General features: G+C 50.3%; 1 protein-coding gene across 6 annotated transcripts in view; it reads left to right on the top strand.

Moving 5' to 3' along the window:
- The window catches only part of DYRK1B (dual specificity tyrosine phosphorylation regulated kinase 1B), a 37,833-nt gene that overhangs the window by 3,986 nt on the left and 10,394 nt on the right, over positions 1-23,453 (top strand). For 2 of the 6 annotated variants that reach the window (XM_020913135.2, XM_070450885.1), the window contains exons 5-11: positions 173-320; positions 1,201-1,487; positions 2,139-2,285; positions 2,372-2,512; positions 2,796-3,111; positions 3,471-3,577; positions 3,673-4,409. In XM_020913135.2, the coding sequence (XP_020768794.1) occupies positions 173-320; positions 1,201-1,487; positions 2,139-2,285; positions 2,372-2,512; positions 2,796-3,111; positions 3,471-3,577; positions 3,673-4,044 (1,518 nt within the window). In that variant the 3' untranslated portion in view covers positions 4,045-4,409. Of the gene's footprint in view, positions 1-172; positions 321-1,200; positions 1,488-2,138; positions 2,286-2,371; positions 2,513-2,795; positions 3,112-3,470; positions 3,578-3,672; positions 5,511-23,453 lie in introns of those variants that run through there. The other 4 variants (XM_070450882.1, XR_011482117.1, XR_011482118.1 and 1 more) reach the window with 4 other exon arrangements.

Consider the following 23,453-nt stretch of genomic DNA (forward strand, 5'->3'; position numbering starts at 1 on the left):
TGTCCCATGTTTACACTAGTGTCTGACTGTTGGTGAGCACTCCAGTTTTGAATGAGTAGTGTTACTTACTGGTGGTGATATCGGTGGGTGTCCTTGCTGGAGAGAGGGGTGGTCCCTGGCTCTGTTCCCTGTGCCCCCATTCCTTCACTTTGTGACGGGCTTGTGATCACAGGTGGTGAAGGCCTATGACCATCAGACCCAGGAGCTGGTGGCCATTAAGATCATCAAGAACAAGAAAGCCTTCCTGAACCAGGCCCAGATTGAGCTGCGGCTGCTGGAGCTGATGAACCAGCATGACACAGAGATGAAGTACTACATAGGTGAGGCCTGGGGCAGGGCTGCTCGGGAAGCCCCCTACCCCCAGCAGGGGCTGGGGTCTTCAGGGCAGGGTTGCCACTTTCACAGTATCCTGTTCACATAAGAATGCTGGCCAGTTTACTGAGTGCTCACTAAGTGGTCAGGCTCTATTATTAAGAACTTTACACACATTAACTTGTTGAACCCTCATCACAGATTACCCACAGTTTGGAGATGAAAAAACAGAGGCAGTTAGGTGCCATCACTTGCAGCAGGTCACGGTGTTTGTGCTCAACAGAGCTGTCATTTGACCAGGCAGTGACCTCCAGAGCCTTACTCTGTGTGCATCTTTGTCCACTTTCCTATACTGATTCCTCTTAGAAAAATCAAGCAGATTGAAGGAGTGTGTTTCTTTTAAAGGGAAGATACACATCCTTAGGTAAATGGAAAGCGAGTATACCCCTTGTCACAAAAATAAACAGAACTGAGACTAAAAACAGTGTTATAAAATGAAATGAGGACGTGTGGGATGGTGTTAAAAACCCATCTGCAGCACATAGAAACTTTCTCTTTGGCTTAATCACAAAGTCTGACAGAGATTTGAAGAGGTTAACTTCCTGTAAATGAAACTGTGGACATATGAAAACATTCTGATCAGTAGCCAGTAGAGAATCCCATGGACAGAGGAGCCTGGTGGGCTACAGTACACAGGGTCGCAAAGAGTCGGACACGACTGAAGCGACCTAGCAGGCATGCACCCAGCACGCAGAGCACACTCCCGTTTATCTGTGCTCGAGAAGCAGACAGATCCGACGCCAGCCTGTCTGTGTGACTGCGGGCCGCCGGCCCTCGCAGAGCCTCAGTTTCTTCTTGCTCGGCCCGTGTCCGCCCCCTTCCCGGCAGTGCACCTGAAGCGGCACTTCATGTTCCGGAACCACCTGTGCCTGGTGTTCGAGCTGCTCTCCTACAACCTGTACGACCTCCTGCGCAACACGCACTTCCGCGGCGTCTCGCTCAACCTGACGCGGAAGCTGGCGCAGCAGCTCTGCACGGCGCTGCTCTTCCTGGCCACGCCCGAGCTCAGCATCATTCACTGCGACCTCAAGCCCGAGAACATCCTGCTCTGCAACCCCAAGCGCAGCGCCATCAAGATCGTGGACTTCGGCAGCTCCTGCCAGCTCGGCCAGCGGGTGCGGCCCGGCCTCGGGGGCGGGGCTCGGTGTGGGTGTGGCCCGGCTGTGGGCGGGGCCGACTGGCGGCCTGGGTCCGCGGGGCGAGGCTAGGCTAGGTGAAGATAGCCTTGTCACGTGCATCCTGACGAGGCTGATACCAGAGCTACGGTGCTTGGGATGGGGCCAAGAGGGAGAGGGCCACCGGGTGTACAGCCTGAAGGGACAGGGCCAGTTTTGAGACTCCCAGATTGGGGAGGGGGTGGGCAGAGGGCTAGTTGGGTACCTGTGAGCCTGAAAAGCTGTGGCGCTATACAAAGTTTTATTTTACCCTGTACTCTTAAAATTGGCGATGGAAGGGGCGAGGCTCTTTAACTTTGCAGCTCAGAGATGCTGGTAGAGGTTTGAAAAGGTCTAGTTTGGGAGGGTGGGGAGGGCCTAGGTTTGCTGGCTGCCAGCCTCTGGTGACCTCAGACTAGGCCAGCAGAGAGCCCTGAAGCCGATGAGTATGATAGTGGTGGTGATTCCAGGAAGCTGGTGCTGATAACATGAGGGTTTGGCGACCCCCGTCCCAAGTGTTGGGGGCTCGCCCTCAGTCGGCCCTCCTAGCTTTGGGGCTGTTCTCTTAGCAGAGGCTGGGACCTCTGATGGTTGCCCTCTCCTGTCCTCCAGATCTACCAGTACATCCAGAGCCGTTTCTACCGTTCGCCCGAGGTGCTCCTGGGCACTCCCTACGACCTGGCCATTGACATGTGGTCCCTGGGCTGCATCCTGGTGGAGATGCACACTGGAGAGCCCCTCTTCAGTGGCTCCAATGAGGTGTGCTCCCGAGGAGGGGGTGTGCTCCCGAGGAGGGGGTGGAGGCCCGGCCGGCCCAGTGACCCTGACGGCCCGCCTGCTCTCAGGTGGACCAGATGAACCGGATCGTGGAGGTGCTGGGCATCCCACCAGCCCCCATGCTGGACCAGGCGCCCAAGGCTCGAAAGTACTTCGAGCGGCTGCCTGGGGGCGGCTGGACCCTACGAAGGACAAAGGAACTCAGGAAGGTGCGGCCCCCGCCCCACGCCGCTCCTCCTACCCCGGCGGCCCCTCACTCCCTCACACTTGGGGCTCCCTCCTCCGTCCCCCTGCTTCCTCCCTGTGTCTTTCCCTGTCTGTCCTTTCCTTCCTCCCCCCCACCCCCGTCTCCTACTACCCACCGCACAGCTCTTCTTAGCTTCTCTCTTTCCACTTTCTCTCTCGTGCCTCTGTTTGCCCGTGTGTGTCTCCCTGCCCCTCCTGCCCACTGACGGCCACTCTCTTGCCCCCCCTCCCACCTCCCCCTGCCAGGATTACCAGGGCCCCGGGACACGGCGGCTGCAGGAGGTGCTGGGCGTGCAGACGGGCGGGCCCGGGGGCCGGCGGGCGGGGGAGCCGGGCCACAGCCCCGCCGACTACCTCCGCTTCCAGGACTTGGTGCTGCGCATGCTGGAGTATGAGCCCGCCGCCCGCATCAGCCCGCTGGGGGCGCTGCAGCACGGCTTCTTTCGCCGCACGGCTGATGAGGCCACCAACACGGGCCCGGCGGGCAGCAGTGCCTCCACCTCGCCCGCACCCCTCGACACCTGCCCCTCCTCCAGCACCGCCAGCTCCATCTCCAGCTCCGGTGGGTGCTCAGTGCCGGACGAGGGGTCGGGTAGTTCTATCGGCCGGTGTGTGGCAGGGATGGGGGTGGGGGAATAGCTTTATCACTGGGCCTTGGCCTAGAGCTTTGAAATTACGAGATCCTGAATTCCACAGTGGGTGGAGCAGGGGAGCTCAGACGATCCCTGAGCTTATCAGATCGCTAAAACTTGTATTGACTCTTTGACACCCAACTGAACCCTGACCCCTAATCTCACTTGTGTCTGATCCTTTAAATGGGCCTGGGCCACAGACAAGACTCAGCCGACTGAAGACTAGCACCCCATCACCCTCCCCCCAGCTTTCCTTGCTAAGGCCTCTCTCCTTCCTTGGCACTTCCAGGAGGCTCCAGTGGCTCCTCCAGTGACAACAGGACCTACCGCTATAGCAACCGATATTGTGGGGGCCCTGGGCCCCCCATCACTGACTGTGAGATGAACAGCCCCCAGGTAATGGGGTCTTGGGGACTTGGGAGGAGGGTGGTGGGCTGTCTGGGGCTTCAGAACCCAGGTCTCCATCACCCACCGTTGCTTTGCTCCTTTAGGTCCCGCCCTCCCAGCCGCTGCGCCCCTGGGCCGGGGGGGATGTGCCCCACAAGACACATCAGGCCCCTGCCTCTGCCTCGTCACTGCCGGGGGCTGGAGCCCAGTTACCCCCCCAACCCCGATGCCTTGGTCGTCCCCCATCACCAACCTCACCACCACCCCCGGAGCTGATGGATGTGAGCCTGGTGGGCGGGCCCCCAGACTGCTCCCCACCTCACCCGGCACCCGCCCCCCAGCACCCGGCTGCCTCAGCCCTCCGGACTCGGATGACGGGGGGCCGTCCACCCCTCCCACCCCCCGATGACCCCGCCACCCTGGGGCCTCGCTTGGGCCTCCGTGGTGTACCCCAGAGCACGGCAGCCAGCTCATGACCCTGCCCTCTCCCTGGGGCCCCTCCTGAAGCCATACCCCCCCATCCGGGGGCCCTGGGCTCCCATCCTCATCTCTCCCCTTGACTGGAATTGCTGCTACCCAGCCGGGGCGGGTGAGGCCTGCACTGATCGGGGCCTGGGGCAGGGGTTCAAGGAGAGGGGTTGAGGCTCACCTCCCCACTAAGGACTGGACCCTTGGCCCCCTCTCTCCCCTTGTTTTCTATTTATTGTACCAAAGACAGTGGTGGTCCAGTTGGGTGGGGGGAGACCCCCCTCACCCCAGGGCCCTAGGAGGGGTGGGGGCAGGTAGGGGGAGATGGCCTTGCTCCTCCTTGCTGTACCCCCCAGTAAAGAGCTTTCTCACATGCCCGCCTGAGCGTTTGCAGGCCCTTGGCTCCCCTCACCCCGCCCTCAGAGTCATGGGGAACGGTGTTCGGGGAAGGGGTACTGGCAGAGCTTTGTGGTTGGGGTGAGGCCCCGGTCCCTGGGGGAGTTACAGCACAGATGTGGGGTTGTAGGAGGCATGGGGCTGTGGAATCTTAGACATCGATCCTGGATATGCTCCTAGCCCTCACTGGCCTTTTCTCGGATAAACTGAGACCTTGAAAGGTAAAGGGCCAGCTGTCTATGGGGAACATCAGATTCTGTCCTGATAAGCCAGGGTTTGCACAGAGTCTGCACAGGCGTGGCTCATTCTGCCAGGCGTTCAGAAGGTGCTGAGTGCATGTAGCAGGCCTTATTGGTGCCATCTGGGGGATGGCAGGCAGCAATGGGAACAGAATTTACATTCCCCCCCACCCCCACCCCATTCACACACGCACACGTCTTGTCTCACTCTTTGGAATCAGTGCTGAAAAAAATGTTTTAGATTCTCAGGCAAAAAGAAATTACCGGGGTTCCAGGTAAGTGGGCCTGTTTCCATGGTAATTTGGAAATTTCTGTCCCCCAACCGGCCAATCAAGAGCCGCCAGGTTCAAAGGATACTGGTGCGCGGCGCTTTCTGGGAAATGGCGTTCTTGGCACTCCTTTTTCCTGGTTTTCGTTGCTGAACTACAGAGCCCAGAGTTCTTTTCGCTCACGCGCTTAGCGGCTTCCCGGGCAGCCACTCGGCAGTCACAGACATCCAGGGCCCGGATGCTGGAGGCGGGCTGTAGAGGAGGAGAAGGCAGTGATTGGGTGGTTTAGGCCAGACTCTCCGGAGCTTTGAGTTCTCCAGTCTCGCGGCAGGTGGGTTGCGCGCTGTGCTGGGAGAGCATGCAAGTTAGGCGTTCGTCGTCAAGGAGCAGGAGGTAAGCGGGGAGGCCCGAAGTTGCCCCACAATATGGGGCATTGCTGGCCGCTCTGTTGGGTGCGGCTCGGGGGAAGCCCCAGTCGGTAGGAGAGACGGGCAAGAGCCTCGTTATGGATCTGAATGTGATTTCTAACGGAAGCCGCTTGGAACGAGGAGAGAACCCGGCCCAGCACCGGTAGGGAAACCTTCCTGGGGGAGGAGGTGCTGTCTGAACTGAGACCTGAAGACGGAGGAATGTTTGGGGGTGGCGGTGGTGCGGCGGAATGGCTTGTGCGAAGACGGTGAAAAACAGGTGTGTGAATGAATCGCAGGTGATTCGTGTTAGTGGAAATCTTATTGAAAAGGGCTGTGTGAATTAGGTCGTGGAGGATTTTGTTGGCTCTTTAGGGAACTTGGACTTTGTCCTGAGGGCAGTGGGGAACCTCCGGGTAATTTCCAGAAGGGAAGGGACCCAATTTGCTGCCAACTGCCAGAAGAGATTGACGGGAAAGACTAGGGTCTGGGAGCCCAGGATGGCAGCCGTGGTGCCCTAGGCAAGAGATGCCAGGGTTGTACCATGACAGGGCCCTTGAATGGGAGGGGAGGATGGATGTGGGTGGAGGAGACTTCCAGAAGGCTGAGTTCACAGGCTGTGTGAGAGAGAGATCTCTCTAGCACTGTAGAACAGATTTCGGCATATCAAAAATGCTTTAAAAAATATATATATATTTTGAATGAATTGCCGTAGGAAGGAAGTACTACTATGATCTCCCTTTTGCAAATGAGGTTACTGATGGTAGAAAAAACTGACTTCCCAAGATAGGGTTTCCCTGGGAGTTCAGCTGATAAAGAATCTACCTGCAATGTAGGAGACCCCGTTTCGATTCCTGGGTTGGGAAGTTCCCCTGGAGAAGGGATCAGCTACCCACTCCAGTATTCTCGGGCTTCCCCGTGGCTCAGACGGCAAAGAATCTGCCCGCAATGCGGGAGACCTGGCTTTGATCCCTGGGTTGGGAAGGAGGGCATGGCAACCTACTCCAGCATTGTTGCCAGGAGAATCCTCATGAACAGCGATATAGTCCATGGGGTCGCAAAGAGTTGGACACGACTGAACAACTAAGGACAGCCCTAGATGACATGGCCAGGAAGCAGAGGGCTGAGGGTCTGTGAGCCACTGACTCGGCAAGGCGCGCGATGAGCCTCAGGACATCACAGCAGTCAGACCATCCAAGTCCTGAAGGGAACCTGTGATGAGCATAGAAACCTACCCAGAACCTCTCCCCTGACCTGTTGACTGACTGCCAGCATACCTCCTGAATATCTAAAGATGCTGAACTCCTGGTCTTTTCCCCAAAACATATTTCTCCCACATTCTCATTAAATGTCAGCTCCATCCTTGTAGTTATTCAGATCAAAAGCTTTGGAGTTGTCCTCGACTCCCCTCTTTGTCTTATACCCTTGTCCCATCTATCAGCAAATACCCTCAAAGTATATTCAGAACCTGACCATTTCTTCCCACCTTCACTCCTGTCACCCTGGCCCTGTCCATGCTCATCTCCTGCCTAGACCATCAGTGGTCTCCTTGCTCCCCATTGTCTGTTCCTCACTTGCAGCCAAAAGGACATTCTGAAAGCCTGCATCTGGTCCATCTGGGCACATCCCCCCTGCCCCCCCTTGATTCCATGTGGCTCCATCTCACAGAAGGTAGAAACCACATTCCTCTCTGTGGCCTGCAAGGCCCTGCATGATGTGTCCCTGTTACCCATCTGACATCATCCACTGCCCTTGGCTTGTTCCCTCTGCCCCAGCCACACTGGCCTCAGGACCTCTGTACTTGCTATTCTCTTTACCTTGAACCCTCTTCTCCCAGAGAGTCAAGGCTCACGTTCATCTCCTTTAGGTCTTTACTCAGATGTTACCTTCTTCTGGAGGTTTATCCTGACCACCCTTCTAGAACTGGCTCACTGATACTCATATCTGTCCTCTTTAACTTGTTTATTGTCTGTCCCCCCCGACAGCAGACCATCAGGGCAGAAGCTTTTGTCTACTCCATGCTTTTTGTCTTAACACCTAGAAGAGCTCTTGATATGTAGTACAGACTCAGTGACTATCTACAGGATGAATGGACGGGTGATTTCATAGTAGTTACCGATCCCAGCATCCTAGGAACTCTGCTGATACCCTGTGCCCAGGGCTGCCTGAAAATTTGCTGAGGTCTCTGACATCCAAGGGGCATTTCATCTTGCCTCTGCTTTGTGCTCAGAATTGAGAATGCCGCAGAGAACAAAAGAGTTTCCTTAGAGAACTCATAGTCTCAGGGGTGGAGGTTCAGATTGTTAATTTATCACACATGTATGAAATTACAAAGTAGAGTGTTGTGAGAACACTTGGCAGGATGTCTAATCTGGACCCTAGGAAATGAGGTTTGAGATGATGAAGGAATATTAACTCAATCAAGTGTGTGTGTGCGCGAGACTTGGAATGTAGAGCCTGAGGGGGAGTAAGAGGCCAGACCATGTGGATCCTGTAAGGAGTTTGTGTCTTTACCCCAGGTGCACTGGGAGGTTGTAGAAGAATATTTGTTTTGGGTTTTGTTTTTTTTTTTCACACTGCGCCGGCTTGCAGGATCTGTTTCCTGACTAGGGATTGAACCTGCGCCCTCGGCAGTGAAAGCTTGAAGTCCTCATCACAACCACCAAGGAAGTCCTGGGAAGCTGTAGCATTTTAAACAGTGGAAGGAGGCATGATCGGTTACGTGTGTTGAAAACTCCCTTGGGCGTTGTGTGGGGAACTGGCTCTAGGGGATTGAGGGCTGAAGTAGAGACACCTGTGAGGAAGCTGATTGCCTTGAAGTTAAAATGGCTGCTACTAAGGAAGACCGTGTGTTCTTCCCTGTTTCTCCTGTGAAGAGATGGAGTCTCTTCCTCCTATTTAATCTGGGCTGGCCTGTGATTTGTTTTGACGAGCAGAATGCAGTGGAAGTGATGCTGTGCTGGTTGGGGGTGCCTGGGCCTTAGGAAGTGGCAGCTTGTGCTTTTTACTCTCTTGGAGCCCTGGACCACCCCCTGGAGAGAAATGTGGAAAGAAGCAGGCCCAGTCAGCCCCCAGCTGATGTGCTACATCAGACATGAGTGGTGCCATCTTGGATAGTCTAGCCTAGCTCTCTGCTGACACCACATGGCGTAGAGATGAGCCATCCTGAGTCCCCTCCCCCTCAGAGCCTTGTCCAAATTACAGAATCAGAAGCAAATAAATGGTTGCTATTTTAAGCCATGGTGTTTTGGGGACTTGTTACCTGACAATAGCTAACTGAAACAGATTTTTTTTTTTGAGATCTGACCATTTTATGTATTAGTAATAAGTGTAATGAGAAGTGTTAAGTTGCTCAGTCGTATCCAACTCTGTGACCCCATGGACTATAGCCCATTAGGCTCCTCTGTCCATGGGATTCTCCAGGCAAGAATACTGGAGTGGGTTGCCATGCCCTCCTCCAGGGGATCTTCCCCACCCAGAGATCGAACCCAAATTTCCTGCATTGTTGGCAAATTCTTTACCATCTGAGTCACCAGTGAAGTCCATATTATGTATTAGCTCTTTTAACCCTCATTGTCACCCTGTGTGGTAGTATTATTGTCTTTGTGTGTATTAGAAAACCAGGGCACAGAGAAGTTAGTGGAGGACTAGCAGGATACACACAGTGAGCGTGTCATAGCTATTACCAGCATCATGCTCACCAGCGTTAAAACCTCCATGATGGTTAAAGAAGGGGTTGTAAGAGGAATTAAAGCATTAATTCGCCCACTTACTAGCGATATGATTTTAGGTAAGTGATTTCACCTTTCTGAGGCTCCATTTCTTCATAGTAAAGTGGAGATTATACTTGTCATCTCAGAAGGTTGCCATGAGGAGCACAGGGTCTGTCAGAGGGCAGACACCTAACCCACGGCAGGGAAGAGGATCACGGCTAAGCACGCACCCAGGTGGGCTGTGGCTGCAGGGTAAAGCCACTTTCTCAGAAAGCCTAGTGGAGAGGCAGGTCCTCAGGGACATTGTTGAAGTGCTGGATCAGGCCACATCTGAAATGCGTTACTTCAGGACTTTCTTACTAGGGGATCCAATAACGCTTTTTTCTTTTTTTAAATCATTTAAACCAAGTTGATTAGGGCTTTCTGTTATTTGGAGCCAACGTCTGGATTTTGTCATTTGTTGATTCATCAGATATGCAATACTGTTTTGGGCATTGTTTTAGGTGCTGGTTTTATAATAGTAAATAAGACGCTCAAGACCCCTGTCCTCATGGAACTTAACATTCTAGCGGGGAGAGGTAGATGATTTTAACAAAAGTTAGTGTTGGTGAGAGCCAGGGTAGGGGAATAAAGAGCGACAAGAGCTGCTGTTTTAGGTGGAGGGGTTAAATGAGCTATCTCAGAAAATGCGATTGGAGGAGGGACCTGACCAAAAGGGAGGAAGCCAGCTGTGCGCCTGTTTTGAGGGAAAAAACAGCAAGTTCAGAGGTCCCGTGATGTGCTCAGCGCGTAGGAGCAGAAGGGGTGACCTGGAGCAGACCAAGCCAGCTGGGGGGGGGGGGGGGGGGGGGCGGGCATGGGAAGGACTTGGTTTCATTCCCCGCGAGGTGGGAAGCGGTTGGAACAGCCTGAGCTCCTCTGAGGAGTGACGTCATCTCATGTCCTCGTGGGGTTCCTCTGGCTGCCGTGGGGGCCCCTGGATGGAAGCAGGCCCCAGCGTGGAGGATGCGGCTCCAATCCAGCTTAGAGGCGGTGGCTCGGCCAGCGTGGTGGTGGTGGAAGTGGATTGGGGTGTCAGGTGGGGGGGGGGGGGGTCAGTGACTGCAGGGTTTTTAGCCTGCGCAGAGCACTGTCCCTGTGTGAGGGAGCCCGTGGCGGGCACCCCAGCAGGTACAGGAGTCTGGCGTTCAGGGGCGCCATCTGGGCTGGAGGCATAAACGTGGAGTGGTTGGTGAGTTCATGGTAGTACGGTCCAGGATGATTCATTAAGGGAGTGGGAGCAGGGAGCCTGTGGGGAGGGGACAGTGGCCTGGACAAGGGCGTGGGGAGGCCTGAGCCGTCGTCCGGATGCGTTTTGAAGGCAGACCCCACAGTGGGCTGGTTGTGGGTGATGATGGAGAAGAGAGTCAACAGGGGCAGCGACCCTGCTCCCCCCACCTCCGGCCCGTGGGCCCCGCTGCTTCTGTTTGCGGCCACTGGGCCGGCCCTGGGGGGCTCTTGCCCTGACTCCGTGGGGTCTCCCCACGCAGCACCCCACCGCCTTTCCGTCCCATCACAAGTTCCCCCGACAGAAGTCAGAGTACCGGGGTCCAGTGTCCAACCCCCTCCACCCTCCGTGGACGGAGGACTCCTACAGTGAGGTCTGTCTGCTGGGACGGGCTGTGGACAGTGCGGTCACCCTAAATAGTCACAGTGCTCATGACGGTGTATTGGAAGGTGGGGTGTCTCGCAGGCTCTAAACTCGAAGGGCTAAGGTGAGGTCTCAGGAAGTAAGGGGGACCCAGCACTGCCTCTGCCTGGCTTGGGACACCCGGCGATGACTGAGGCAGCCTCCAGGCTGTCTTCCCAGAGCACCCGTCCAGTGGGGAGACAGCCCTGACCGCAGGGGGTCACTGCAGGAAGGGGGAGGCTTGGGGGCTGTGGGAGCCCAGTGAAGCACCTGACCTCATTGAAGGTATCAGGGAGGGCTTCCTGGAGTCGAGAACCTGTGAGATGAAATCTGGAGTCAGATGGAGTCTGGGACGCAGGTGGTGACTATGTAGCCAAGTCAATAGATACTTAAACTTTTTTGAGTACATTTACAGGAAAGTTGCAAAGATGATATAGAGACTTCCTCCCGCTTCCCCTAATGTTAGCATCTAACTTATAACTTAGTTGCAGAACATTTGTTAAAACTAAGCAGTGAACACTGATTACTATTCTGCTAACAGACTTCACGACTTCAGTGGAAAAATGGGTGGAATGTGACTGACATTCTTCCGGTCCAGGACACGGTGTTGCATTTATTCATCCTATGTCCTCCAACCTGTGACGGTTTCTCAGTCTTTCCCTCCCATGGCCTTCCCGGTTAGCTATTGGGTAGGAGGCCCCTCAGTCTGGGGTCGTCTGATCTCCTCCTGGCTAGACCAGGATTGTAGGTTTGGGCAAAGAGGACCCCTCAGGTGATGGGAACCCGGATCACTTCTTTTGGTGCTGGCCGCCAGGTTTCTCAACTGTACTCTTAGGGTTTTCCCTTTCCTTATGCCTTTTAGAAACTAGTCACAAAGTCCAGCCCATAAGCTCCAATTCCTTGAGGGAAAATACAGAGGATTTGCTTTCATATGTCAAAACCACCACAGTAATTGATAAACATGGGAAGACCCTTTGAGGCTGTTTCTCCTCAGCATTCCATCCACTCATTTGGTATTCCTCAGTGAAGCTCCCCAGCAGCAGTTATTACTGTGGTGTTCTAATGATGCTTTTCTGATTTCCTCTTTTCTTATTGGGAATTCTTCTGTAGGCAGGTTTGTCCCTTCTATCCCATTTATTTGTACAATCATATCAGTGCGGACTCATGGATATTTTCTTTGCGTCTAATCCAGTACTATCGTAGTTAACGTTTTCACTCAACTTGTTCCAGTGTTGGCCACAGGGGCTCTTCAGGTTGGTTCTGTATTCTTATTTTTTCCCTTGAGCACTTGTTATTCTTCAGCACTTGTAAGATGTGCCTCAGCCCCTTTGCAGGCAGTCCTGGTTCCTCTAATGGAGAATGGTATCAGAAACCAAGAACTGGACACTGGGTGTGGTCACTGCACCTGAGGTGTCTCTCTTTCTAGTCTCTCAGCTGACAGAGCTGGGGAAATGTGTATGTAGAAACCCATGTACACACACACATTTGTATTTGTGTGTGTATATGTACAGATATCCATGTATACAAATAAACCTATTTGAGTCCATAATGGTATCTCATCCAGTCTCCAGAGGGTTCCTTCTACCTTCTTGCCTTGTTTTCTTGTAGCTTCTCTCTCTCTGGCCATGAGAAACCTGGATCAGTGGCACTTTCTGGTATTCATCTTATGGGCCATCTTAGCGAATACGGCAGGCCATTCCGTTTCTGTAAGGACACTCTCTCCTTGGTTTTATGACAACACTGTCCCCTAGTTTTTCTCCTGTGTCTTCTTTGTGAGAAGTTCCTGTTTTCACTGACCCCTTAAATGGGAGGCTGGTGGGGGGCTCTTCTCTCCTCCCACCTCTGGGCCATCTCACCCTCTTGTGGTCTGTTTCCTGCCTCTGTACTGATGATGCCCACTCTCTGCCTTTAGCTCCGACTCCTCCCTGGGCCCCAGACCTGGGCGTCCTGGGGCCTCAAGAAGCCCCCTCCCCATCCTGCCCTCAGCCCCGGGCCCCTAATACTCACCATGTCCCAAACTGCAAACCTGCTCCTCCTCTTGGTCCTTCACAGGGGTGTCTCCACACGGCAGGCTCCCAAAGAGAGTTCTAGGCTTCATCCTTGATGCCTCCTCCCTCCTCACCCCCAACCTGCTTCCTACCATCATCCTCCAGGGCTTGACCACTAGGCCTCCAGACTCGCCCACCCGCCCCTTCTCGTCTGTCATGGCTCTGCCTTACTCCAGCTCTGTCCTCCCCCACCTCGTCTCTGCCTGGCCTCCTGTCTCCCCCTTTAACCCGCCTCCACTGGACAGCTGAGGGATCTTTGTGAAACCCAGGTCTTATCACGCCCTCTTGCTTGAAGTCCTTCCATATTTCTCCAGCATCCTCAGGACCGAATCCTCACTCCACAGACTGACACTGAAGATGTGTGTGACCTGGTCCCTGACTTGCTCCGCCTGTCTCCCTGACTGCCTGAGCCGCAGACACACTTCCTCTCTTCCCAGAGCTCAGCCCTCCCTCTCACCTGGGCCTCAGCGTGCACCCTCGCTCAGCCCCGTGACCTTCAGTCCCGCCAGCCCTGTCCATTCCACATACACCACCCGCTTTCTTCCCACTCATAGTTAGAAACACTCCCAGACGTCATCCATAAAGATGATGGACAGAATGTAAAACCAGTGGTCATATCTGCATGTTGGAAGTAGGGGAGAGGAGATTCACTTTAAAGTATTTTTTGGAACAAACACGTTTTTGTTGAATATTAACAGAACACACTAGTAGCTGTTGTGGGAGAAAGAGTTAACTAAACAAAAGACAATAATCACGTGTTTAAGAGGAAAAAAACCTTTCAGGAATCATTTGTATCACCTAAACAATTCCACCAGGGCAGGAAGAGAACAGAGGTGTGTCTGTAACCTCAGTCACCCCAGACTGACTTCTGAGTGCTTACAGGATTCCTTTCAAGGTCATATCAACTTAGGAAACCTTTCTACCGTGAAGTATTCAGTTATCATTATAAACAGAACTTAAGTCATTTAGACAGTGTTTCACAAGCCTTTGGAATAACTGACTTATAGAAAAGGGTTTTGTATGTGTAAGGGAAGGTTACTAAAGTATCAATACATTGGTGTTGGGAGAGTTCCTGACTTCCCCCTCTGATACCACAGACTATTGGGACAGTCAATTCTGTAAAGGAACCATGAGTGCATCTGCCTTGAGAACTTCTGCGGTGTTACATCTGCCCGGCACGTGCTGGGATAACCACTGCCGGCGTTCGCATGCACTCCTTCAAGCCAGGCACCGGTCTGAGCCCTCTGTGTGTAACAACCTAACACAGCCCTTAGGAGGCAGCTGCTGTTATCCCAGTTTTTCAGTGAGGCATTCAGAGTTGAAATCGGTTGCTCCAGGTTGCATAGGTAGTGAGTGGCAACCCTGGGATCTGAACCCAAGAACACTATTGGTTTTACTGTCTGTGCCTTCAACCTTCTTCCTCTTGGGCTCCATTCTTAAGGAGATGCTCACACTCACAGTGGTGTTTTTTGTTTTGGGGGGGCGCCCTTGCCACACAGCTTATGGGCTCTTAAGTTCCCTGACCAGGGATTGAACCCATGCCCCCTGCAGTGGAGCTGTGGGGCCCAAACCACTGCACCACCAGGAAACTCCCCGAGATGCTCACACTTCTAATACTGCAGTTTCTTCTTTTCAGAAGAAGAGCTTCAAAGACTTTCTTCTCCAGGTGCCAAGAATATTTTTTTCAACATCCCCAATTACTTGCAAAGAAAAACACTTAACTTTGTTTTGTTTTTTTAAGGGGAAACTTCAAACATGCGCCAAGGCGGAGAGAAAAGTCTAATGAGTGCCCATGCCCCCATCACCTAGCTTCAGCAGTTACCAGCACGTGGCCACTCTCGTTCCATCCACATCCTGCACATGTTCCCTCCCTGTTCAGTTAAAAAGCAAATTCAGGTGTTTTATCAAAAGACATGGCCTTCAAAGCAAAAGGGACCCAAGTTCCTTGCCCTAAGTCCTCCCGCTGGGGGACACTGACCACCTTCCCGAGCTCAGCTCTGCTCCCCCGGACTTTCCAAATGCAGACATCTCTGCCGGGTGTGACACTATCCCATCCCTGGCTCTTCCCCGTAACCCGATCCCCCGGGCATTTCTCCACATGGCCCTGAAGCCTGAAAACGATCCCTCTTAGTGACCGAGGAGGACGGCCGAGTTGCCTGGCAGCCCGTCCCCCGCAGCGGGGCATTTCACCTGCGTGTGGCTCTCTGCCGCGATAGTGGCCTCTTCCTTATTTGGGTTCGTTTCTGGCCGCCCTTCCACTCAAGCCAGGTCAGCCTCCCGTAACACCCCCTGCACACCGTCCCTTCACCTCAGCACAGTGTGTTTAAGACGGTTTAGAGGAAACAGGGATCTGGGCACTTACTTTTAACTGCCTGGGGGCTCCATGACTCAGGTCTGTCTGTGTCCCTGCTGTGCCCCAGGATCACCCAGCACCCGGCCTGGTGCACAGCAAGCGCGCAGTAACAGGAATGAATGAGCGGATGAATGAATGACTGCCAGGGTCAGTACCTGGGGTTTCTCATGAGGGCAGTGGGAAGCCACAGAAGTGTTTTAGGCAGAACTGGACCCATATTTCTCAAACTAATGTACATATAAGTCCCCTGGGATCATGTTAAAATGCAGATTCTGAATCAGTGGGTCTGGGGAGGGGGGACTGAGAATTCTGCATTTCTAACAAGCTCCCAAGTGAGGCCAGTGCTTTGAGTAACAAGGGTCTTGCTGTGCTGTTCTGCTCAGTAAGGCAGCCACCAGCCATGTGTGGTCGTGGAGGGTTTGAAATACGGCTTGTGTGGCCTGAGATGTACTTTAGTGTAAAATACTGGCCAGATCTCAGAGACTTAGTGCAAAAAGAGAATGTAAAATGTCTCATTAATAGCTTTTATACTGATCACATGTTAATATGGTAATATTTTGGATATATCGGGTTAAATAAAATATATTATTAAAATTAATTTTTCCTTTTTTTTTTTTTCTTTTGGATGTGGCTACTAGAAAATTTTAAATTACATTTGTGGTTCTCATGATGTTTCTCTTGGATTGTCCTGGTCTAGCACTCCAGACTCCTCATCTCTAAGCATTTGTACATGTTTTCCCCTCTTTTTTTGAAGCTTCCCTCTTTCTTCCTACCTCATTCTCAAAAGTAACCACATACATCTTTTGGGTCTCAAATAAGATGTCTCCTCCCCCAAGAAGTCCTTCTTGATCCCCCAGGGTGGTTGGGTGTCTGCTTTGGGCTTCTGCTCTATTGGTTTTCCTCATCTCAGCCCTGACTACCTGTGATCACCAGTATCTAAATGTCTGTCTCCCAGAGACTGGAGACAGGATGGCAGAGTAGGAGGACTTCAGTTCACCTCCTCACACGAAAACACCAAAATCACAACTGCCAAACCACCACCAACAAAAAAAGGGCTGGAACCTACCAAAAAGATATTCTACATCCAAACATAAAGAAGAAGCCACAATGAGATGGTAGGAGAGATGCTTTCATGATATAAATGTTTGTCTCTCCCTTGAGATAGACAAATCCACAAGGATGGGGACAAAGTCTGTTCTGGTCACTTTATCTCCAGACCCTGGCATGAAGTCAGTAAATAACTCTTAAATGAATATTATGCAGTAGTGAAAAGGAAGGAACTACAGGTGTGCAAGAAAATTAATGTTCTGTGAATGGAGCAAAATTCAGAAGATTCCATACTGGATGACGATACCATTCCATAAAGCTGAAAACCCAGCACACAGAAACATTGTTTGTGCGTATGAAAACGTGGTAAAACCAGCAAGTGGAAGAGGGAAGCTTCTGGGATTTGCTGTGCTGTGCACTTAAAATGGTTTTATTTTACTACACATAAATGATACCTCTGTAGAGCTAAATCAAAAAGGGGAGTGGGCAGCTCAGACCCCTTGTACCACCTCTGGATGTGCCGTGTGAGGAGAGCAGTGCCAGCACCTGGGGGCTCCCCTGTCATGCCGAGCAGGTCTGGGCGGAAGGACCTGAGCCATGGAGCCAGGTGAGGGGCTCTGCTTCCTCTGCTGTGTCTCCAGTTCCGGGCCTGATGATTAGTTGGCACTTGATAAGTATGTGTATTTTTAAGTTAAAATTCTTTTGGAAGTAAAATAAAATTTTCCTAAATGTCTGACTTCAACAACCCTGAAACACCCTACACCTCTGGATTTCTTGCTGTGTGTGAAGTAATGCATTTCTTTCTAATTCAAGCCCTTTGGACCTGGGTCCTCTTACATGCAGTCAAACAGAACTGGTGATCACGTGGTAAGTGAGTTACCGCTTTTAGGAATGTTAGCAAAAAAAACACAAGGTTTAACTGAGTAAATTAAGATCTAATTTGCATTATTTATAAATTCATGGATTGGGCAGCATTCTGTATGGCAAAGCAAGAAGTTAACACAACATAGAAGGCTTTCAAAGTGAGGACAGTGTGACAGGAAAGTTATCAGAAAGTTAATCAGAGGAAGACAAAAGTTCAGGCAATACTGGCTTCCCATTGGCTGGACTTGTTGCAAGGCAAGAAGGAAGCCTCCCCTCCCTGTTCCAGGTAGGAAGGTGGTTGTCCTTCCTGTCTGGGAGTGCAGGGTACCCCTCTTCCTGCTGGGGTCAGTAATGACATCTTCCTGTGGGGGTAACACATTGCACAGTAGGGCATGCGACCTCCCTCTTCAGGCCTGACTCCAGTTTTGGTTTCCTTTTATTAATTTTCACAGGGACACCCGCGGTGTGTCAGGTGGCGTGTGAGGCCTTACCTGCCTGATTTCCTTGACTCTTCACAACACCCTGTGAGGCTGGTTTCAGGCCTCCGTTTAACTGAGTGGACCTCAGACTACAGGCTGTCCTGCTTGCTCCTGCCACCCACTGGTTGCCTCCTGGTCCAGACACTGCTGTGTCCATCCATCACCTTATAGGAATTCTAACACTGCGATCACATACTTAAGAGCTTAGCCAACTACCAGACACATAGATGACAGGTCAGGTACCAGTATTTTATGATACCACTAAGGTGCAGGAGGTTTGTTAAAGCAACAACAGAGAACTGATACACACCGTTCTCCCCAAGGATAACCACTGTGCTGACTTTGAGGGTCACAGATTATTTTCCCGAGCCTTTCCTCTGTATAAATGAAACAATACATCAACCTCCAGGTCCCCTCTTTTACCATCATCTCTGTGTGTGGTAAAACTTATGAAAGTTTAATGAGAAGGACACACTTCGGCTTCCTGGGGCCCTTTCCCTTGAAGGTGGTGCAGGGGACGCTGGTTATACTGGCCTGTCCAGTATCCGCCCTTCTTTCTGGCTGCAGCACCCCACATTCTCCCTCTTCGTCTGTTGTTTTGGGTGTGGGTAAGTCCACCTGCTGGTTCTCCAGGGCTGAGCCCATAACCTAGGCCTCCCTGACCACCATGACTCCAGAAATGAGCCTGTGACCCAGACCCGGCCGATAAAAGCTGGGGTGGGCTTCCCCTGAGCTGGTAGGGAAGGAGGAAACCACAAAACACAAAAGGTTGTGGCTTCCCAGCCAGTAGGATCCAAGGCCAGAGCTGCTGGGGGCCTGTTTGCAAGGAGAGCTCACCTGGAAACAACCATATGGGAAGGAAGATGGAGCTGAGATGAAGAGGGAAAGAGAATCCTACCTACCTCCTCAGGCCTGGATCCACCTGTACCTGAAGGCAAACGTAACCTGTTCAATCAGATGAGCTTATAAATATCGTTTCTGCTTAAGCCAGTTTGAGTTGGGTTTTCTGTCATTTGTAGCCAAAAGCATCCCAGGAGGGGCCTAAACACATAGAGTTGTTTGTTGTTGTTTTTTTAAAAAGCCCCAGTCAACATTTCCATTAGCTGCAGTCAGTCACCATGTGGAAAATGCAGACTAACAGGACAGAAGTTCTCCAAGTGTGCAATCTGGACTGGGACCACCAGCATCACCTGGGACCTTGTGAAAAAGTGCAGATTCTCAGGTTCAGCTTTAGAAAATCACACACTTGGCACGGGTCCTGGTGAGAGCGTTCTGAGCAGCATTCCAGCGGCTGTGCCCTGAAGTCAGAGCATCGCCACAGGCGAGCACGGTGAGGAGCGAGTGCAGCTTCACGCTGCGTCTCTGCGCTCTGTCAGGCCCTCTGATTTCAGGTGAGTTACATAAGTCACCCTGCTTCACCATTCCCATCTGGAAAATGGTGCTCTCCTCTGTGATAGCACCATTATGAAGCCCAATGAGTTTAGAAGTAAATTGTTCAGAACAGTGTCCACATAGTCCACACACTCACTGACATTAGATCCATGGTTCTTAGAGTTTGTTGGACGTGAGAATGTCCTTGGAAAGCTTGATAAAACATTGATTGCTGGGCCCTGCCCTTCCCTCCCCTCCCCTTGAAATTTCTGATTTTCAGAAAGGGGAGCCTGAAACTTGGCATGTTTAACAAGTTCCTGCATCAAAGTGATGCCGCTGGTCTAGGGGACCCCACTTTGAGAACTGCCTGGTCAGGTGTTATTGTTAGTGGCGTCCAACTCCCTTTCTAGCGAGTCTGCAGTCACCTCAGGTGCTCTGGACTCGCCCTCGCTGACTCAGGCTTCTTTCTCGTCCTCGCCCTCCCCTCTGGCATTGGCTTTGACAGTTGGGCTCTGTGCGCTGGTAACTGGAGCTCTGAGCCCAGCTTTCCGCTGAGAGTAGCGCCAGCCTCCACCTGTTCAGGGGACCTGATTGATGGCTCCTTCACCCACAACTGTTCCTTTTTTGGCAGCCTTCAGGACCACCTCCAGCTTTCTTACATAAGCAGACACCTTTCCTCCTAATCTCTGGGAGGCTGCAGTTGCCACATAATTCCTGACCCTGGCTGTCCAAGCCCGACTCACTCACTCACCCCACCACAGACATTTGTTTGCTTTGCTAATACAAATGGCTTTAAATGCAGGCTCAATTAAGCGCCCCTCCAACAAGCTCCACTATTACTTGGCCCGTCAGCTACAGTGGGAAGGTCAATGTGGCCGGAGCTGAGAGGGAGGGAGGATGGCAGGAGATTAGGTCAGGCATACAGGCAGAATATAGGTTGTATGAGGCTTTATATGTCATGAGAAGAACTTGGGCTCTATCCTAATAGTGGTAAAATTAAAAAACTCCTTTTAAAAAATTGTGCCATATAGTATATCTATGTGTAGAGACACATACATATTAATATGTTGGAAAAAATTATACTCTTGAGTGCACATGTGGCCACCACATAGGTAAGAAATGGGGTATTTCCCTGGTGGTCCCATGGTTAAGAATCCATCAGCCGATGCACGGGACATGGGTTCAATCCCCGGTCTGGGAAGATCCTACGTGCCGCAGAGCAATTCGGCCCGTGCGCCGCAACTACTGAGCCCCGACTCTAGAGCCCATGGGCAGGAACTACTGAGCGTGCACACCCAGGAACGCCACACTCTGCAACAAAAAAAGCCACTGCATTGAGAAGCTCAAGCACCGCAACTACAGAATCACCCCACTCACAACTTGAGACAGCCCTTGTGCAGCAACAAAGAACCAGCACAGCCAAAAATAAAAATAAATATTTTTGAAGTAAATTTCTTTAAAAAACATAGTATTTGGAGACGTCAGTACTCCACTTTCAATAATAAATAGGACAATCAGGCAAAATGTCAATAAGAAAACAGAAGATTTGAACAACACTTATAAACTAACTAGACCTAACACATCTATAGAAAAGCAGAATATACATTTGTCTCAGGTGCATATGGAGCATTCTCCAGAAAAAAACTGTATGCTGGACCATAAAACAAATCTTGATAAAGGTACAGAGATAATTTTCTGGTGACAACGGAATAAAGTTAGATAGCAATAGCAGAAAGAAATTTGGGAAAGTGACAAGTATGTGGAAATTAAACAATATTCTCATCAATAGCCAAAAGAAAAAAATTAAATTAGAAAGTACTTTGAAATAAATGAAAATGAAGACATCATAAACCAAAATTCATGGGGTGCAGCAAAAGCAGTGCTTAGAAGAAAATATATACTTGTAAATACCTTTATTTAAAAAGATGACTGCAAATAATAAACTTCCACTCATGACTTTGAAAAAGAAAAAACTACACTTACAGCAGTCAGAAGGAAGAAAATAAAGATTAGAGCAGAAATAATGAAATGGAGAATAGAAAAATAATGGTGAAAACCAGAAAACCAAAAGTTGGGTTTTTAAAGATCAATGTAGTAACAATATTACGTACCAAGAACAAAAGCAAGTAGAGTGAAATGATTAGAATCAGAAATGAAAGAGGGGGCATTACTACCAACTTACAGAAATTAAAAAAAAAAGAATATTGAAAAGACAGCCCTCAGATTGGGAGAAAATAATAGCAAACGAAGCAACAGACAAAGGATTAATCTCAAAAATATACAAGCAACTCCTCCAGCTCAACTCCAGAAAAATAAATGACCCAATCAAAAAATGGGCCAAAGAACTAAACAGACATTTCTCCAAGGAAGACATACAGATGGCTAACAAACACATGAAAAGATGCTCAACATCACTCATTATCAGAGAAATGCAAATCAAAACCACAATGAGGTACCATTATACGCCAGTCAGGATGGCTGCTATCCAAAAGTCTACAAGCAATAAATGCTGGAGAGGGTGTGGAGAGAAGGGAACCCTCTTACATTGTTGGTGGGAATGCAAATTAGTACAGCCACTATGGAAAACAGTGTGGAGATTTCTTAAAAAGCTGGAAATAGAACTGCCATATGACCCAGCAATCCCACTTCTGGGCATTCACACCAAGGAAACCAGATCTGAGACACGTGCACCCCAATGTTCATCGCAGCACTGTTTATAATAGCCAGGACATGGAAGCAACCCAGATGCCCATCAGCAGACGAATGGATGAGGAAGCTGTGGTACATATACACCATGGAATATTACTCAGCCATTAAAAAGAACTCATTTGAATCAGTCCTAATGAGATGGATGAAACTGGAGCCCATTATACAGAGCGAAGTAAGCCAGAAAGATAAAGACCATTACAGTATACTAACACATATATATGGACTTTAGAAAGATGATAACGATAACCCTATATGCAAAACAGAAAAAGAGACTCAGATGTATAGAACAGACTTGTGGACTCTGGGAGAAGGCGAGGGTGGGATGTTTCAAGAGAACAGCATTGAAACATGTATATTATCTAGGGTGAAACAGATAACCTGCACAGGTTGGGTACATGAGACAAGTGCTCGGGCCTGGTGCACTGGGAAGACCCAGAGGGATCGGGTGGAGAGGGAGGTGGAAGGGGGGACTGGGATGGGGAATACATGTAAATCCATGGCTAATTCATTTCAATGTATAACAAAAACTACTGTAATGATGTAAAGTAATTAGCCTCCAACTAATAAAAAAAAAAAAAGAATACTATGAACAACTGTATGCCAATGTATTATTTAGATGAAAAACAAATTCCTAGACACAAACTACTGAAACAAAATTAAGAAATAGGACATCTTAACAAACCCAAAGCAAGTTAAAATATTTAATTCATCATCTAAAAACTACTCATAAAGTAAAGCCTAGACTCAGATGGCTTCACCACTAAAAATTCTACCAAACATTTAAAGATGAATGAATGCCAACTCTTCACAAATGTTTCCAATAAATAGGACGGAACACTTCCCAACTCATTCTATGAGGCCAGTATCACCCTGCTACCTAAATTAGACAAAGAGACACAAGAAGAGAGACCTACAGGCCAGTATCACTTATGAATACTGATACAGATGTAAAAATCTTCAAATACTAGGCAAACCAAGTCCAGCAACGTATGAGCAAGTGAGATTTCCCTCTTCCTTCTAGTCTGGCTGGGAAAGATGGCTCCACATGGGCTTCCCATTGTCACCTACGAATTGGCACTTGCCATCTGCCTCTACAAGGATTAAAACATATGCTGCTGATTTTCAACACCCCCAGAAAGGAGTTCAGAGTGGAGAGCAGAGAGAGCAGAAATGAGGCACTCTGTTCAGAGGAAAACTGGCAGAATAGGTCTTCAGATAGTTAGATATTTTCAGGGGCCAATCTTATGAGCCCAATTCTTGTTATCTGCTCATATCTAGAAAAGCACTACAGTCCTTCATGGTGACAACTGCTCCTCGTGACTAGCAGAAACGCCCACAAGATCAGCAGAAACTTTCTGCTCAAAAAATAGGTGCTTGATTGCATGTACTCCCTGCCTTTACCAAGATCATATATAAACTAACCTTCCCCACTTCTCCTTGGAGCAGGTTCTCAGAGCTGTCTAAAATGCTGTCTCCCAGGCTGTCATCCTCATTTTGCCCCAAATAAACATAATTCCCAACTCTCACACTGTGTAATTTTTTTTTTTTAAGTTGACACATTATTGCTCTGCACAAGGATACACTTTGCTGCCTTGGGGCCAGTGTCTAGGGCAGGAGCAGAGGTGTGATCCTGGCCCAGGAATGAGGGTAGGAGCTTTCCTGGGTGGACCTGGGAACTGCATCTTAATGTCTGGCCTATAACTGATTACAAATTTTCTGAAATAAAACTGGAACCAACTAAGATTCTAATGACTTTTCATTCCAGCCATGTGTAGGAAAAATCACGAACTCTCTGCTGTTTGCTACTATGTATTACATCCATCAGCTTAAAAGCAAACCCTGATTATTCTGAA

The sequence above is a fragment of the Odocoileus virginianus genome, chromosome 20 (assembly GCF_023699985.2).
Source record: "Odocoileus virginianus isolate 20LAN1187 ecotype Illinois chromosome 20, Ovbor_1.2, whole genome shotgun sequence".
Lineage (NCBI taxonomy): Eukaryota > Metazoa > Chordata > Mammalia > Artiodactyla > Cervidae > Odocoileus > Odocoileus virginianus.